The sequence below is a fragment of the Coregonus clupeaformis genome, chromosome 1, assembly GCF_020615455.1.
Source record: "Coregonus clupeaformis isolate EN_2021a chromosome 1, ASM2061545v1, whole genome shotgun sequence".
Lineage (NCBI taxonomy): Eukaryota > Metazoa > Chordata > Actinopteri > Salmoniformes > Salmonidae > Coregonus > Coregonus clupeaformis.
The window spans coordinates 21,272,129-21,288,822 of NC_059192.1; the positions used below are offsets into that span (position 1 = coordinate 21,272,129).

General features: G+C 43.1%; 3 protein-coding genes across 8 annotated transcripts in view; 2 read left to right on the forward strand and 1 right to left on the reverse strand.

The window, feature by feature from the left end:
* The window catches only part of sema4gb (sema domain, immunoglobulin domain (Ig), transmembrane domain (TM) and short cytoplasmic domain, (semaphorin) 4Gb), a 47,575-nt gene extending 46,872 nt beyond the window's left edge, over window positions 1–703 (forward strand). For all 4 annotated transcript variants that reach the window (XM_041850319.2, XM_041850184.2, XM_041850073.2 and 1 more), the window contains one exon: window positions 278–703. The gene's annotated coding sequence lies outside the window, so the exon portion shown is untranslated. The remainder of the gene's footprint in view (window positions 1–277) is intronic.
* Window positions 704–2,909: 2,206 nt separating this feature from the next.
* On the reverse strand, window positions 2,910–4,347 carry mrpl43 (mitochondrial ribosomal protein L43). The gene is made up of 3 exons (XM_041850426.1): window positions 4,104–4,347; window positions 3,798–3,904; window positions 2,910–3,431 (listed from the first exon to the last, which is right to left on the reverse strand). Exons 1-3 carry the CDS (start codon window positions 4,232–4,234, stop codon window positions 3,193–3,195), a joined length of 477 nt encoding a protein of 158 aa, XP_041706360.1. The 5' UTR covers window positions 4,235–4,347; the 3' UTR covers window positions 2,910–3,192.
* Window positions 4,348–4,561: 214 nt separating this feature from the next.
* Window positions 4,562–16,144, forward strand: twnk (twinkle mtDNA helicase). 3 transcript variants are annotated; one of them, XM_041850550.1, is made up of 5 exons: window positions 4,562–4,620; window positions 8,876–10,266; window positions 10,504–10,744; window positions 10,838–11,087; window positions 14,709–16,144. In XM_041850550.1, exons 2-5 carry the CDS (start codon window positions 8,901–8,903, stop codon window positions 15,081–15,083), a joined length of 2,232 nt encoding a protein of 743 aa, XP_041706484.1. In that variant the 5' UTR covers window positions 4,562–4,620; window positions 8,876–8,900; the 3' UTR covers window positions 15,084–16,144. The 3 variants fall into 3 exon arrangements, with proteins under 3 accessions (XP_041706484.1, XP_041706643.1, XP_041706559.1); XM_041850709.1 differs by having other exon boundaries at window positions 4,590–4,610; XM_041850625.2 differs by lacking the exon at window positions 4,562–4,620 and adding an exon at window positions 4,650–4,791.
* Window positions 16,145–16,694: the final 550 nt, after the last annotated feature.

Sequence of the window (16,694 nt, forward strand, 5' to 3'; positions counted from 1 at the left end):
CAAATGAGGGTAGTTGAGCATGTTCATTCAGCCTATGAATAGAACATTTAAAGTTGAAAGAACAAACTGGACATTTATGACAAACTGGGCATTTAAACTGTAGGGCATGTCATTTCTCATTAGAGGTGATTCACTGATGCTGTCACGTTATGTTTAAAGTTTTAACAGAGAGAAGTTCATTTTAAACAAAAAAAAAACAGACATACTGTATATGTAGAGTGTATTACTGCCGTATTAAGTCTTTATGTCTGCTGTTTTATATTGAATCTGTCTTTAGATATGCAAGGAGCCAGATCACGTTGATCTCAGAAGAGATGGAGAAGCTGGATGGAAGAAGGAGTGTGTGAGGAACCCTGATGATCTGAGCCAGTGACTGCTCAGAAGGACAATCAGCATGTGCAATCTCCAAGGGCAGGGAACTAGGATACGGTTATGGATATTGTAGTGTACTTACTACTTATGGTCAAATGGCAAACATGCTGGCTGCTACACTCAAATACGCACCTCCAGTATATACTGTATGCCACCATAAACATTGTGGAACACTCATTTCAACAAACATACTCGCTCACGTCATACTGTACAGACATGACAACATCCAAATGGAGGTTTAGACATTAAAGGCCCTGTGCAGCCATTTTTATCTCAATATCAAATCATTTCTAGGTAACAATGAAGTACCTTACTGTGATTGTTTTCAGTCAAAATGGTCAAAAATAAACAAAATTGCTTCTTAGCAAAGGGCAATTTCTCAAGAAAGAATTTTGCTATGACTGTCTGGGAGTGGTCTAAGTTGGGAGGGGAAAATTGAAAACTAGCTGTTATTGGCAGAGAGGTTTGGAACTCTTTCTTATTGGTCTATTAACTATGATGTCACCAGGCAGGCCAAAACTCCATCCCACCAAAATAGGCTGAAATCTCAGGCGGGCTTTTCAAACAGCTCTTACACTAAAACGGAATTATCTTCAATTTCACAATATCACAGTATTATTCCAACCTCATAGTGTGGAAATACATTATTTATAAAACACAGGAAAATCACATTTTTGACTGCACTGGGCCTTTAACTCCACATCACCTACAGAATACATTTGAGTGAACAATGACTAAATGATTCATTTGCATTATACCTCTTGCGAGGACTTTTCTGGCTCTGTACATAAGGAGATTCAGTATACCCTTGTAAAGTGTTACATCAATGTGTTACATCCATGTTATGTGTTGTTTTCTGGTTCGATGTAGATATGACTACTACTTCACAATCTACTTAGTATTTTATCAGCCCTGTAGTCGGCCATGTCATGTGTAATTATTTGGGCATCAGAGCACTTGAGGAGAAATGATTATATTTATGACAAAAGTAATGTCACATATTTATTTTTCTCATATGTTATTGTCACTGTTTTGTGCAACTACCCGTAAAGGATAAAAAACACTATTTTGCATCAAAGTCAGATCGACTGGGAATAATCCTGTGTGTCAACGCCCAAGGGGGAAGTCAGTACAGTACAGCATTATGCAAAACATGTTGAAACTGAGTGCTTTTTTCCCTCCCTATTTCAGTATGTTTTATTTGGTTTTGGAACCTAATGAACACGACCCTGTATTCTCCACAGACTGCTCAAAATATCATAGTGAGTAACTCACACATATGATTATGACAGGGTACGGGGGTACAGCACAGGCTGAAAGACTGGTGGGGAAAAAAGGCAAGTCTGAGTGCCGCGACTTGGGCTGTAACTAAGCAACAGCAATCTTTATTTAGAGCTTTTACACCCGTAGTGTCGGTCAAGCCCTGACAGGTCTCATTGGGGAAACAAAATGTGATGTGAGAACTCTACTTTGGTCAGTCTCTGCTGCCTGTAATCGGTGTGATAAATAATTAGCTATGTTAATACTAGTGGCAACCCTACTCCAATCAATATAAAAACCAGCAGTCTGTTCAGTAGATGTTCTTAGAATAACAGACTATGTTGATTATATATCATTTTCCCCAACATAAATAACTTCGCTAGTATGAAGTTAAGTGGATTCTATTAAGGTTAACAGCATCTCCTGTTTTAAATCCACCCTACATTCTGACAGGTAACCGTAAAAAACGTAACAGAATGGCGGCACAATTTTACATTTGAGTTGTTGAAACTATGAATCTATAATGCTGACTACACAGCCGGAAAACATAATGCCATTCTCATTGGTCACCAAACAAATTGCTAACACATGACCACATGACCGTAGTACTAATCGCTCTGCAGTCACAGGTGCACTTCCTCTTCCCCTCCACACTCATGACTCACGCACCCTTCGCATTTTACACAATCAACCTTTGGATTATACTATTTCCTTTCCTGTGACGTGCCTGTAACCCATCCATCAAGTTCAACCAGAAATCCTATCTGACCACATCTTTTACAGCACCACCCACTCTGAAGCTATGTTGTTATCGGCAGACAGTCAACACTGAGTTCATACAAGACATGCTTACAGTAAAGTCGTTGGTGACATTCACTGCTCACTGTTCTCTTAATGATGGGCAGCTGATAGAGATGTTCAAGAGCCATATATGGTTCTGGGTCGTTCCACACTGTTCAGATGGTTTTGGTGATTGGCAGACATTTTGTTGTGAGAGTTGAGATTCTGTCTGAACTGTGGTGTAAGTAATGGCAACTTAAAACACTGCTGTTGATGTAAATGAGTACATTTGCTACATACCATAAAAAATAAACATATCTCTACAATGTGTCTGGATTGTCTGTCGCAGTCATTTGTAATTATTTTGCTTTATCTTACAGAGAATTCAGTCGACTGATTCAAACGCTTGAACAGTTCAAATGATCATCCACATAAATATCCAGCCTCACAGGTTCTTAAATTACCCCTTCCAAATGAGCACAAATTAGTCACTTGAGTCAAAAACATTGACCACTTTATTCTATTCGTAAAGCGCAGCTGCAGTGAGCAGTTTGAAATACTGGTTTGGACACACAAACTGTTCTGTATGCGCTCCACTAATACCAGTTGACAAGCCTCTGACACAACTGTGCAAAATTCATTCAAATGAGATGGGCAGATATGCTATAACAGATATCTGGTGATTCAGGTGTTTCAGAAACACAATAGCTTATCTGCCATGGAGTTGCTCTGGACAGTTCTGTGGAGAGTGGACAACAACAGACAAAAATACTGTCCATATTATGAGGTTTCACAAAGTCTTTCGTTGGCCTGCTGTTTCTGGGGTCCGATTGGTCCAATGGACGGGGGTCGGTTGGTGAAGGGATGCCATTGGCCCTGGATGCTGGGGCTGTCTGTGTGAATGGGCTTGCGGATACGGATGATATCTAGGCCAGACTGGTTGGTCAGTTTGGTTATTAGCTCTGCGATCTGTTGAGACGTCTTGCTTGTGATGGCTTCCTCCTTCACATTGCCGTTTACTGCAGGAAAACACAAGGGAATTTAACGATTCCTCGAGATGTTTTGATAAAACATGATCTGCATAACGTGAATATCCAAACTGCAATAATCACAAACAATGTAATGTCAAAATGAATACAAAATTATACACTACGGCATTGGTTTTCACTGCGCGATGATCCTGGATCATACTCACTGACAGAGAACATCATGAGCAACGGTTTGGCTCTAGCGTCACCTACCGTAAATTTTGTTTAATGCATCCACAAAAATGTGACGAGCTCATATTACTGTAGCAGTGAATTATGATATGGTGGAACAATATTTAATACATCGACTTGAACAACACATTTATCCATTCAAAACATAATGCAATTCACACTTACAGTATTCTGCAACAATTTTAGGGATCCTGCAGGACTGAGGAGAAACGTAGACAACGGTTCCAGGGTTCTTTATGGCAAAATCCACCACTCCTTCTTCGATGAATTCCCTAAGAAAGGATTAGTTGATAATCATTTATTTTTTAGTCATTTAGCAGATGCTCTTATCCAGAGCGACTTACAGTTAATGCGTTCATCTTAAGATAGCTAGGTGGGACAACCACATATCACAGGCATAGAAAGCACACTGGATAATAAATGGTAGCTAACCACATTGGCCCATAGGCTAGATAGCTTTATGACACTAACCTGGCTCCCAGAGAGCTCTGTCCATTCTTGGAGAAGATGAGGGAAATGCGCTTCAGTTGACAGACATATCGACCCACCCCGTTTTGCAGAACACTTTGTAGGAACCGACTCGGGGTGCCTCTAGATGTCATTTTGCAATATAGATCATCTATAGAAATGTAAATGTTTTATGTTTAATTTCCATGGACTGGGTATCTAAAGGACAATTTGACGGGCATGAAGAACATGCAGTCCGTCAAGTGAAAAGTCCGGACGGAAACACAAACACAGGAATCAATACATGTTCAATTCATTTATACATGTTGTGATACATTTGAGTTGAATTTTCAATGAAAAAATAATCAAATATTAATATAAATTGATTTATCAATCACAAACGTACAATCAAAGTGTTCTCTTTGTATGATTTGTGTATGCGATACAGTACAGGATTGATGGCTATGTTTCACACGGACGTATTTTTATAACGCAACAAAAGCCCGCAAAAGTGTGCATGCGAGAAGAAATGTAAGAAAAGGTTGGTGTTTATCGTTAACATTTTAGTTTAGTTTGTAAGCATGAATGCGGGGATGCATATCACTATAAGGTTAACGCTACCGAAACCTCGTTTTTGTCCACTTCTGCGTCCCTTTTTTTGACCTCTTAAATCACGTGTCAAACTCGTTCCATGGAGAGCCGAGTGTCTGCGGTATGTCGCTACTCCCTTGTACTTGATTGATTAATTAAGGTAACTGATTAGTTACGAACTCCCCTCACCTGGTTGTCTTGAGTTTGACACCCCTGTAAACATTTAGTGAGCATGATTTTACCACAGCCACTAAGTCGTAAACCACGCCTATTTATACAATTTATCTTATTAACATGTGATTTTAACTTAACCACACTGCTAACCTTAAATGAAGACCAGAAAGCTACTCTTTTTTTTCATGAATGTTTTATGATATAGCCAGTGGAAACCGGTAGTTAGCTGGTTAACAACAACCAGCATCTAGTGCAGGGGTAGGCAACCTTGGTGTGCCACATGTTATTGTTTTAACCGACCTGGAAGACCAGGTGTGTTACATTTAGGCAGTCATTGAACTGATAAATTGTCTCAGTTGGTCAGGTGTGGTGCCTAGTTGAAACAAAATCCTGCACGGAACTCCAGGAACAGAGTTGCCTATACCTGATCTAGTGGTTAATGTACAGCATGGTTCCCCAATTGGCGGCCCGCAAGTGATTTTATTTGGCCCCTCAAGTTTTCTGGGCAAAATAAATAACATTACATTTACATTTTAGTCATTTAGCAGACGCTCTTATCCAGAGCGACTTACAGTTAGTGAGTGCATACATCATTTTTTATACCCCCATGGGAATCGAACCCACAACCCTGGCGTTGCAAACGCCATGCTCTACCAACTGAGCTACATCCCTGCCGGCCATTCCCTCCCCTACCCTGGACGACGCTGGGCCAATTGTGCGCCGCCCATGGGTCTCCCGGTCACGGCCGGCTACGACAGAGCCTGGATTCGAACCAGGATCTCTAATGGCACAGCTAGCACTGCGATGCAGTGCCTTAGACCACTGCGCCACTCGGTCTAAGGCAACATAAAATACTAAAATCCCCAGGAAATCAGATCAAAAAGATTTTAATTTAGGAAATCTGTTACCAAGTATTTCCAGCATAAATAGAGAGACATAGCTATGGAATCGAAAACCAATGTAATCAAGGTTTGAAATGATTGTATTTTTGTCAAATACTAGCTAACTATATTTGTTTGGGCTTCTTGTGGTCAATTTGCATGGTACACATTTTTTATAATTATTGTCTGGCCAGGGTTTCCATTAGGAAAATGTGGCGCCGGACAACGTGACCTGGACGATTTAGATTTACCAGCCATTTGAGATACACTAAATATACAAAAGTATGTGGACACACCTTCAAATTAGTGGATTTGGCTATTTCAGCCACACCCGTTGCTGACAGGTGTATGAAATCGAGCACACAGCCATGCAATCTCCATAGACAAACATTGTCAGTAGAATGGCCTTACTGAAGAGCTCAGTGACTTTCAACAAGGCACCGTCATAGGATGCCACCATTCCAACAAGTCAGTTTGTCAAATTTCTGTCCTGCTAGAGCTGCCCCAGTCAACTGTAAGTGCTGTTATAGTTAAGTGGAAATATCTAGGAGCAACAACGTCTCAACCGCAAAATGGTAGGCCACACAAGCTCACAGAACGGGACTGCTGAAGTGGACAGGCTAACATGCTTTTCAAACAGTTGGAGACAAACAGAGGGGTGTGTTCATAACAATTCAATATTATTATTATTATTATTATTATTATTATTATTATTATTAATTCAACTGTTCAACTTTGTTAGCTAGCAAATAGATCCAAGTTGGCTAAACTTGAAATATAAAGATTAGCTGGCTAATCACTAGCACGTGGGCTTGAGAGATGGTTGATGAGACCCGTGTTAATTTTCTATAGCCTAATTAATGCCTGCTACAAGAAGTTAGTCATTATTAGTGAATGTGCATTATGCATGGTTCTAGTTAAATTTGTAACAAAAAATGGCATTTTCATAGACATACTTGAAAGCCAAATCAGTGATTTTTATATATATATATATATATATATATATATATATATATATATATATATATACAGTGGGGAAAAAAGTATTTAGTCAGCCACCAATTGTGCAAGTTCTCCCACTTAAAAAGATGAGAGAGGCCTGTAATTTTCATCATAGGTACATGTCAACTATGACAGACAAATTGAGATTTTTTTTTCCAGAAAATCACATTGTAGGATTTTTAATGAATTTATTTGCAAATTATGGTGGAAAATAAGTATTTGGTCACCTACTAACAAGCAAGATTTCTGGCTCTCACAGACCTGTAACTTCTTCTTTAAGAGGCTCCTCTGTCCTCCACTCGTTACCTGTATTAATGGCACCTGTTTGAACTTGTTATCAGTATAAAAGACACCTGTCCACAACCTCAAACAGTCACACTCCAAACTCCACTATGGCCAAGACCAAAGAGCTGTCAAAGGACACAAGAAACAAAATTGTAGACCTGCACCAGGCTGGGAAGACTGAATCTGCAATAGGTAAGCAGCTTGGTTTGAAGAAATCAACTGTGGGAGCAATTATTAGGAAATGGAAGACATACAAGACCACTGATAATCTCCCTTGATCTGGGGCTCCACGCAAGATCTCACCCCGTGGGGTCAAAATGATCACAAGAACGGTGAGCAAAAATCCCAGAACCACACGGGGGGACCTAGTGAATGACCTGCAGAGAGCTGGGACCAAAGTAACAAAGCCTACCATCAGTAACACACTACGCCGCCAGGGACTCAAATCCTGCAGTGGCAGACGTGTCCCCCTGCTTAAGCCAGTACATGTCCAGGCCCGTCTGAAGTTTGCTAGAGTGCATTTGGATGATCCAGAAGAGGATTGGGAGAATGTCATATGGTCAGATGAAACCAAAATAGAACTTTTTGGTAAAAACTCAACTCGTCGTGTTTGGAGGACAAAGAATGCTGAGTTGCATCCAAAGAACACCATACCTACTGTGAAGCATGGGAGTGGAAACGGCATGCTTTGGGGCTGTTTTTCTGCAAAGGGACCAGGACGACTGATCCGTGTAAAGGAAAGAATGAATGGGGCCATGTATCGTGAGATTTTGAGTGAAAACCTCCTTCCATCAGCAAGGGCATTGAAGATTAAACGTGGCTGGGTCTTTCAGCATGACAATGATCCCAAACACACCGCCGGGCAACGAAGGATTGGCTTCGTAAGAAGCATTTCAAGGTCCTGGAGTGGCCTAGCCAGTCTCCAGATCTCAACCCCATAGAAAATCTTTGGAGAGAGTTGAAAGTCTGTGTTGCCAAGCGACAGCCCCAAAACATCACTGCTCTAGAGGAGATCTGCATGGAGGAATGGGCCAAAATACCAGCAACAGTGTGTGAAAACCTTGTGAAGACTTACAGAAAACGTTTGACCTGTGTCATTGCCAACAAAGGGTATATAACAAAGTATTGAGAAACTTTTGTTATTGACCAAATACTTATTTTCCACCATAATTAGCAAATAAATTCATTAAAAATCCTACAATGTGATTTTCTGGATTTTTTTTCCTCATTTTGTCTGTCATAGTTGACGTGTACCTATGATGAAAATTGCAGGCCTCTCTCATCTTTTTAAGTGGGAGAACTTGCACAATTGGTGGCTGACTAAATACTTTTTCCCCCCACTGTATATATATATATATATATATAAAAGCAGGTTCAACTATTTTGATAAAATAATTACATTTTTAGTGGTCTTATGGTTGTGAAAGGCGTGTTTGTGTGTGTGTGATGGATAAATGATGACTTATGAAAATACACACAGGCCAATTTAATTCCATTAAATAATGCAAATGAACCTATAGACCTTTAAGCATGAAGGTCAAATGTATTTACATCAACTGGTATTTCCATCAATGAATAAAAAGCATTATTTTGCCATGGGATTTTTTTCTCCCGGTCATTTTGGCCAGCAACAGTTTTAACTATCTGCTTTTTTTGGGGGGGGGGGGCAAAGCCCGGCAATTGCCGGCTAACGGAAACCCTAGTTCCGGCCCTGAATATACGCTCAAGAAAAAAATTGGCCCGCGGCTGAATGTAGTTGGGACCCTTGATGTAGAGTATGTAGCTAGTAGCTTGCTAGCTAACTGATTAGCGTAGCTATGTTTTTCCTTGCTGGTTGTGTAATCCTTCTTTTGTATGTTTCAGGTCCAATGTCTTGAACAGGTAACAAATGTGGATGAGCTGGTTCCTGAAAGGGACCACCTGTCTTTTGCAGGTGGCAGCCCGCAGCACCCCAAGGCTGCCTCCCCAAAGAGGCCTCTCTTCCTCCCTAGTCAGAATCCTAACCAAGCCACGCACTCCAAGATTTGCTATTCCTCCATACTATCCTCCGGGACAACTATGGGGGATGTCATTGCCAATCAGTTGTACCAGGAGCTACAAAAAGGATACCAAGTCTATTCTAGACTTTCCTGTCGACCCTATTACAGTGACCGATATCAAACAATATCTGCGCTCTAAAGACATCCCATTCCATGATGGCTACAGCTGCTTGCACGCCCCCAGCATTTTCCTGGACTCGGCTGTGTGTGTCCCTGCGGATACAGGGAAGGAGAGCTTTACAATGTTCATTGACAAAACCACAGGCCAATTTCTGTGCAAGGAGACCCTGGTGGAGGGGAGCTGGGAGGACCTGCAGGACTGCCTGGAGGTGATGCAGAAGGAGGGCCAGGCCTCCCTCAGCCCTCACGTGCTGCTGGGCTACCCCGAGAGCCTGGAGGAGCGGGAGGAGAAGGAGCAGGAGCTCAGGGAGGTGCAGAGGATCTGGTCCAGTGCCGTGCCCTTCTCAGACCTCCCTGACGAGGAGGCGCAGCTAGTCAAAACCATGTTCCAGATCGGCAAGATCTCCAACGCCACGCTCAAAAAGTTTGCGGTGAGGTTATTCAAGCCCACCAAGAGCCTGGTGTTCCCCTGGTTCAGTGGAAGGGACTCCAGCCTGCGGGGCATCAAGCTGCTATCTGCCCAGAGCATGGAGAGCGGGACGGTAGCTTATACCGAGGCCATGGTGCCCAAGGCTGGCTCCTACCACAACCTGTTTGGGCTGCCTCTGGTGGGACGCATGGACTCCGAGGTGGTGCTGACAGGCCAGGAGGTAGACACCCTGGCAGTGAGCCAGGCCACAGGCCTGCCCAGCGTGGCTCTGCCCCGGGGTGTTAATACTCTGCCCCCAGCCCTCCTGCCCTACCTGGAGCAGTTCAAGCGGGTCACCCTGTGGCTGGGAGGGGACATGCGCTCCTGGGAGGCCTCCAAGATCTTCTCCAGGAAGCTGGGTCTTAAGCGCTGCTCCCTAGTGCGCCCGGGGGAGTTCCAGCCCTGTCCTGTGGAGGCCCTGTTCCAGGGCAGGAACCTGGCCCGTATCGTCAAAGCCTCCATACCCGCCGCCCACAAGTCCATTGTGTCCTTCAGGCAGCTCAGGGAGGATGTCTACGGGGAGCTGGCCAACACTGAACAGGTGGCTGGGGTGAAGTGGACCAGGTTTCCAGAGCTCAACAGGATCATGAAGGGTCATCGCAAAGGGGAACTGACAGTCTTCACAGGTATAGCGTATAGTAGGATGACATATATTGTCATTTGATCATGTTGTTCTACACGGAGGTATATAGCTAGCTATGGTAGAATATGCTTCAAATGGGGGTTGATTTTAACCTGAGACTAGACTGAGTGAGTATTGCTTGGCTGTGTAAGTCAAATCAAAAGCAAATGATCTAACTGGCTATGTTGATAGTGGCTCTAACTTTAACGTACCTCTCCTCCCTTTTTGTTCTCCCCTCCAGGACCCACGGGCAGCGGCAAGACCACCTTCATCAGTGAGTTTGCCCTGGACCTTTGCATGCAGGGCGTCAACACGCTGTGGGGCAGCTTTGAGATCAACAACGTGCGCCTAGCCAAGATCATGCTGACCCAGTTCGCCATGCAGAGGCTGGAGGAGAACCTGGACCAGTACGACTCGTGGGCCGACAGGTTCGAGGACCTGCCCCTCTATTTCATGACCTTCCATGGGCAGCAGAACATCAAGTGAGTCCTCTGAAAGTGTTGAGTGATATGTCAATCAATAGGTGTACTGTAAAGCTTGAATTGTAAATAACTCCCTCCTCTCTCCCTCTGCAGAGCTGTGCTGGACACCATGCAACATGCTGTCTACCTTTACGACATCAGTCACGTGATCATTGACAACCTGCAGTTCATGATGGGCCAGGAGAACCTCTCTGTAGACAAGTTTGCCGTCCAGGACCACATTATCGGAGCTTTCAGGAAGTTTGCCACCAACAGCAGCTGTCACGTCACTCTGATCATCCACCCCAGGAAAGAGGAGGATGACAGAGAACTACAGACAGCGTCCATCTTTGGAACGGCCAAGGTGAGTAGAGGGTTACATCTAATACTGAATCATGTCAATATAAATGTAGACAGATAAATATAACGCTGCTTCCTTGTTTGCCTCTTTAAAGCATTGAGTGCTTTTATTACACCTGTCTTGGTGTTGGGTGCATCTCTATGTTTGATTGATAGGGGGTGCTTGTGACAACATTATCAAAAACAGTTCCATGTACTGTATGTCTATAAGTTTCACAGACCCACATTTTATTTATTTTAAATTAGATTTACCAGCCAATTTCGATCTTGTTTCATCGTTGCAACTCCCCAATGGGCTCGGGAGGCGAAGGTCGAGTCATGCGTCCTCCAAAACATGACCCGCCAAACCGCGCTTCTTAACACCCGACCGCTTAACCCGGAAGTCAGCCGTACCAATGTGTCGGAGGAAACGCTGTTCAACTGACGACCGAGGTCAGCCTGCAGGCGCCCGGCCCGCCAAAAGGAGTTGCTAGAGCACCATGAGCCAAGTAAAGCCCCCCCCGGCCAAACCCTCCCCTAACCCGGACGACGCTGGGCCAATTGTGCGCCGCCCTATGGAACTCCCAATAACGGCTGGTTGTGATACAGCCTGGGATCGAACCCTGCGATGCACCACTTGGGAGGCCCCCCAAATTCTTTTTCAATCAGAGATTCACCATAACACACGTTGTCACTGATTTATTTTTAACCTACAGTGATTTTTTGGGGGGTTTGTATCATTTGATTTACACAACATGCCTACCACTTTGAAGATGCAAAATATTTTTTCGTGTGAAATAAACAAGAAATAAGACAAAAAAACAACTTGAGCGTGCATAACTATTCACCCCCGCCCCAAAGTCAATACTTTGTAGAGCCACCTTTTGCAGCAATTACAGCTGCAAGTCTCTTGGGGTATGTCTCTATTAGCTTGGCACATCTAGCCTTCAAGTTAGATGGGTTCCGCTGGTGTACAGCAATCTTTAAGTCATGCCACAGATTCTCAATTGGATTGAGGTCTGGGCTTTGACTAGGCCATTCCAAGACATTTAAATGTTTCCCTTTAAACCACTCGAGTGTTGCTTTAGCAGTATGCTGAGGGTCATTGTCCTGCTGGAAGGTGAACCTCCGTCCCAGTCTCAAATCTCTGGAAGACTGAAACTGGTTTCCCTCAAGAATTTCCCTGTATTTAGCGCCATCCATCATTCCTTCAATTCTGACCAGTTTCCCAGTCCCTGACGATTTAAAAACATGTGTTCTCGGGGTGATGAGAGGTGTTGAGTTTGCGCCAGACATAGCGTTTTCCTTGATGGCCAAAAAGCTCAATTTTCGTCTCATCGGACCAGAGTACCTTCTTCCATATGTTTGGGGAGCCTCCCACATGCCTTTTGGCGAACACCAAAGTGCTTATTTTCTTCTTTAAGCAATGTCTTTTTTCTGGCCACTCTTCCGTAAAGCCCAGCTCTATGGAGTGTACGGCTTAAAGTGGTCCTATGGACAGATACTTCAATCTCCGCTGTGGAGCTTTGCAGCTCCTTCAGGGTTATCTTTGGTCTCTTTGTTGCCTCTCTGATTAATGCCTTCCTTGCCTGGTCTGTGCGTTTTGGTGGGCGGCCCTCTCTTGGCAGGTTTGTTGTGGTGCCATATTCTTTCAATTTTTTAATAATGGATTTAATGGTGCTCCGTGGGATGTTAAAAGTTTCGAATATCTTTTTATAGCACAACCCTGATCTGTACTTCTCCACAACTTTGTCCATGACCTGTTTGGAGAGCTCCTTGGTCTTCATGGTGCCGCTTGCTTGGTGGTGCCCCTTGCTTAGTGGTGTTGCAGACTCTGGGGCTTTTCAGAACAGGTGTGTGTGTGTGTGTATGTATATGTGTATATGTGTATATATATATATATATATATATATATATATATATATATATATATATATACAGTGGGGAGAACAAGTATTTGATACACTGCCGATTTTGCAGGTTTTCCTACTTACAAAGCATGTAGAGGTCTGTAATTTTTATCATAGGTACACTTCAACTGTGAGAGACGGAATCTATGTGCGCTGTGTAAGGACATCGGGGATAGAATTGTAGACCTGCACAAGGCTGGGATGGGCTACAGGACAATAGGCAAGCAGCTTGGTGAGAAGGCAACAACTGTTGGCGCAATTATTAGAAAATGGAAGAAGTTCAAGATGACGGTCAATCATCCTCGGTCTGGGGCTCCATGCAAGATCTCACCTCGTGGGGCATCAATGATCATGAGGAAGGTGAGGGATCAGCCCAGAACTACACGGCAGGACCTGGTCAATGACCTGAAGAGAGCTGGGACCACAGTCTCAAAGAAAACCATTAGTAACACACTACGCCGTCATGGATTAAAATCCTGCAGCGCACGCAAGGTCCCCCTGCTCAAGCCAGCGCATGTCCAGGCCCGTCTGAAGTTTGCCAATGACCATCTGGATGATCCAGAGGAAGAATGGGAGAAGGTCATGTTTTCTGATGAGACAAAAATTGAGCTTTTTGGTCTAAACTCCACTCGCCGTGTTTGGAGGAAGAAGAAGGATGAGTACAACCCTAAGAACACCATCCCAACCGTGAAGCATGGAGGTGTAAACAATTCTTTGGGGATGCTTTTCTGCAAAGGGGACAGGACGACTGCACCATATTGAGGGGAGGATGGATGGGGCCATGTATCGCGAGATCTTGGCCAACAACCTCATTCCCTCAGTAAGAGCATTGAAGATGGGACGTGGCTGGGTCTTCCAATATGACAACGACCCTAAACACACAGCCAGGGCAACTAAGGAGTGGCTCCGTAAGAAGCATCTCAAGGTCCTGGAGTGGCCTAGCCAGTCTCCAGACCTGAACCCAATAGAAAATCTTTGGAGGGAGCTGAAAGTCAGTTTTTCCCAGCGACAGCCCCGAAACCTGAAGGATCTGGAGAAGGTCTGTATGGAGGAGTGGGCCAAAATCCCTGCTGCAGTGTATGCAAACCTGGTCAAGACCTACAGGAAACGTATGATCTCTGTAATTGCAAACAAAGGTTTCTGTACCAAATATTAAGTTCTGCTTTTCTGATGTATCAAATACTTATGTCATGCAATAAAATGCAAATTAATTACTTAAAAATCATACAATGTGATTTTGTGGATTTTTGTTATAGATTCTGTCTCTCACAGTTGAAGTGTACCTATGATAAAAATTACAGACCTCTACATGCTTTGTAAGTAGGAAAACCTGCAAAATCGGCAGTGTATCAAATACTTGTTCTCCCCACTGTATATACTGGGGTCATGTGACACTGAGATTGCACACAGGTGAACTTTATTTAACTAATTATGTGACTTCTGAAGGTAATTGGTTGCACCATATCTTATTTAGGGGCTTCATAGCAAAGGGGGTGAATACATATGCACGCACCACTTTTCCGTTATTAATTTTTTTAAACAAGATATTTTATTCATTTCACTTCACCAATTTGGACAATTTTGTGTATGTCCATTACATGAAATCCAAATAAAAATCAATTTAAATTACAGGTTGTAATGCAACAAAATAGGAAAAATGCCAAGGGGGATTAATACTTTTGCAAGGCACTGTATTTGTGTTGGTACTAGTAACCTTTGAAATTCCTGTCTACCAGGCCAGCCAGGAGGCGGATAACGTGCTCATCCTGCAGGAGAAGAAGCTGGTGACATGCCCCGGCCGGAGGTCCCTCCAGGTGGCCAAGAACCGTTTCGACGGAGACGTGGGCATCTTCCCTCTGGAGTTCAACAAGGCCTCGCTCACTTTCTCTGCCCCGGTCAAGGGCAAGCTCAAGCTGAGAAAGGTCAAGGGGGAGGGGTCAGATAATGAGGAGACATTAGGAGAAACTCTAAAGAAGGAGGAGACAACGGTTAAGAAGGAGAAACTAGTGAAGTTGGAGAGGCCACCCAAAGCTACCAAAACGCCCAGAGCTGTTAAGAGTCCTGCAGCAGGGAAGGGCACACCAGAGGGAGAGGGAAAGAAACAGCCATAGAGAGAAGACTTCACTCATTGATCTAAGCAAAGAACATTGTCTCAGTGTATAATGTGACAGAAAAAGGTATTGGGTCTCAGTATCATAAAATGAAGGAAAATGTATTGTTTAATATTGATGATTTGTCACCTGATTGGAAAATGTGCTTACTTATGTCACAGAAAGCTGTTATCTAAAGGAGAAAAGAGCTATGTAAAATAACGTTAGTATAATATGGATGTTGGCAATGAATGACCATTGAAGAGTACAGTATTGGCACTTGAAGTAACTACCCAGTGTTTCCAAATTTATATGAAATGATTATTAATACTGTGAAATATGAGTGAAATAGTTTTCCTTCCAAATTTTTTCAATTAAGTATGTTTAAAAAAGCAGCTTTTTTGTGTTGGAATGGTGTGGGTGTAACCCAACAACAGAATGGTGTGGGTGTATAATGGTCCTAAAGTATTCATGCAAGTAGACCACTGATTGGCCAGCTCATCCTCCTCTAAACCGCTGATCGGCCAGCTCATCCGCCTCAGGGAGATGACATCATGTTCTATGAGGAAATGGCAAGCAAGTTTATTTTCTTCAATTTATGCTTTGGCCACAAATATGAGTATCGGACAAGTCAACAACATTATTTGCATAGGAGTTAACAGAATATTAACTTTTAAAATAGATTTTCACTGGGCAGCTACTTTAAAATAATAGTTGAAAGATAGTTGACTCACCAAAATGTTTTCTGACAGTTTTTACATTTCTACTAGTACTGTTATGTCTGCTTTTCCCCATTCCAAGATGGTGAAATTCCGTTAAGCTAAATTCTGTTAATCTATATCCTTGACTGTCCATGTTATTATATGTATTGTTATATGGTAACAGTATACTGTCATAACAGGAGCTAGGACTTCTGAGGTACAGTATTCCACAAGGATAAGCACCATCACTGTACCTGCATTGTTGCAGAATGTGAATGTTACCACTTTACCCTCTACTGACATTTTACAGTGTTGATGAACACAGATATAGTGCTGCTGCTTGTTTGCCTCATTAAAACGTCAAGCGCTTTTGTCAAAACATCTGCATCTCCAATTCTGATCACTAGGTGGTGTTTGTGATTAATCAAAATAGTTTCTGCTGTGAGTTGCCATACATACTCATGAGTGATTTATGTTCAGTAGGCCTATGTAGCTAACCTACAGCTTAGTACGTTTATGTAATACTAGTGTTAGGATGAAAATCATCAGGTTTGTGGCCCCTACTGAAACATTGTCCGAACCCCTGATGTACTGTGTCCCAATGTCATAAAATCATTACATTTTTAAACCGACCTCTACACAGACCAATTGTTTCTACATTAGATACTCACTAAAGAACACTCAATTGATTGATAAGACTGTGGAGTCTGTCAGATCCATTATGGGTGTTCCCTACACAGAGCAGTCCTGGGAAGCTCCTGGCTGGCAAGACACACAGTTTAAACACATGGCCTGTAGTCCCCCTGGGCTCTCTGGGTTGCTGCTGGAACTAAAATATTGTTCTAAGCACAGCGAATCATCCCCCCAAAATGGTATTGTGTTCTTGTAGTCTAGCCAGGGAGTTGCATGCTGTACTTGGCTTGAGAAGGAG

Bases quoted from the DNA above. Each gene is read 5' to 3' on its own strand.
- mrpl43 (XM_041850426.1), bottom strand. From the start codon at position 4,234: ATGACATCTAGAGGCACCCCGAGTCGGTTCCTACAAAGTGTTCTGCAA. The intron at 3,905-4,103 runs GTTAGTGTCATA...ATCCTTTCTTAG, and splicing joins CAGAGCTCTCTGGGAGCCAG to GGAATTCATCGAAGAAGGAG. The intron at 3,432-3,797 runs GTAAGTGTGAAT...GTTTTCCTGCAG, and splicing joins TAAAATTGTTGCAGAATACT to TAAACGGCAATGTGAAGGAG.
- twnk (XM_041850550.1), top strand. From the start codon at position 8,901: ATGTGGATGAGCTGGTTCCTGAAAGGGACCACCTGTCTTTTGCAGGTG. The intron at 10,267-10,503 runs GTATAGCGTATA...TCTCCCCTCCAG, and splicing joins GGAACTGACAGTCTTCACAG to GACCCACGGGCAGCGGCAAG. The intron at 11,088-14,708 runs GTGAGTAGAGGG...CCTGTCTACCAG, and splicing joins CCATCTTTGGAACGGCCAAG to GCCAGCCAGGAGGCGGATAA.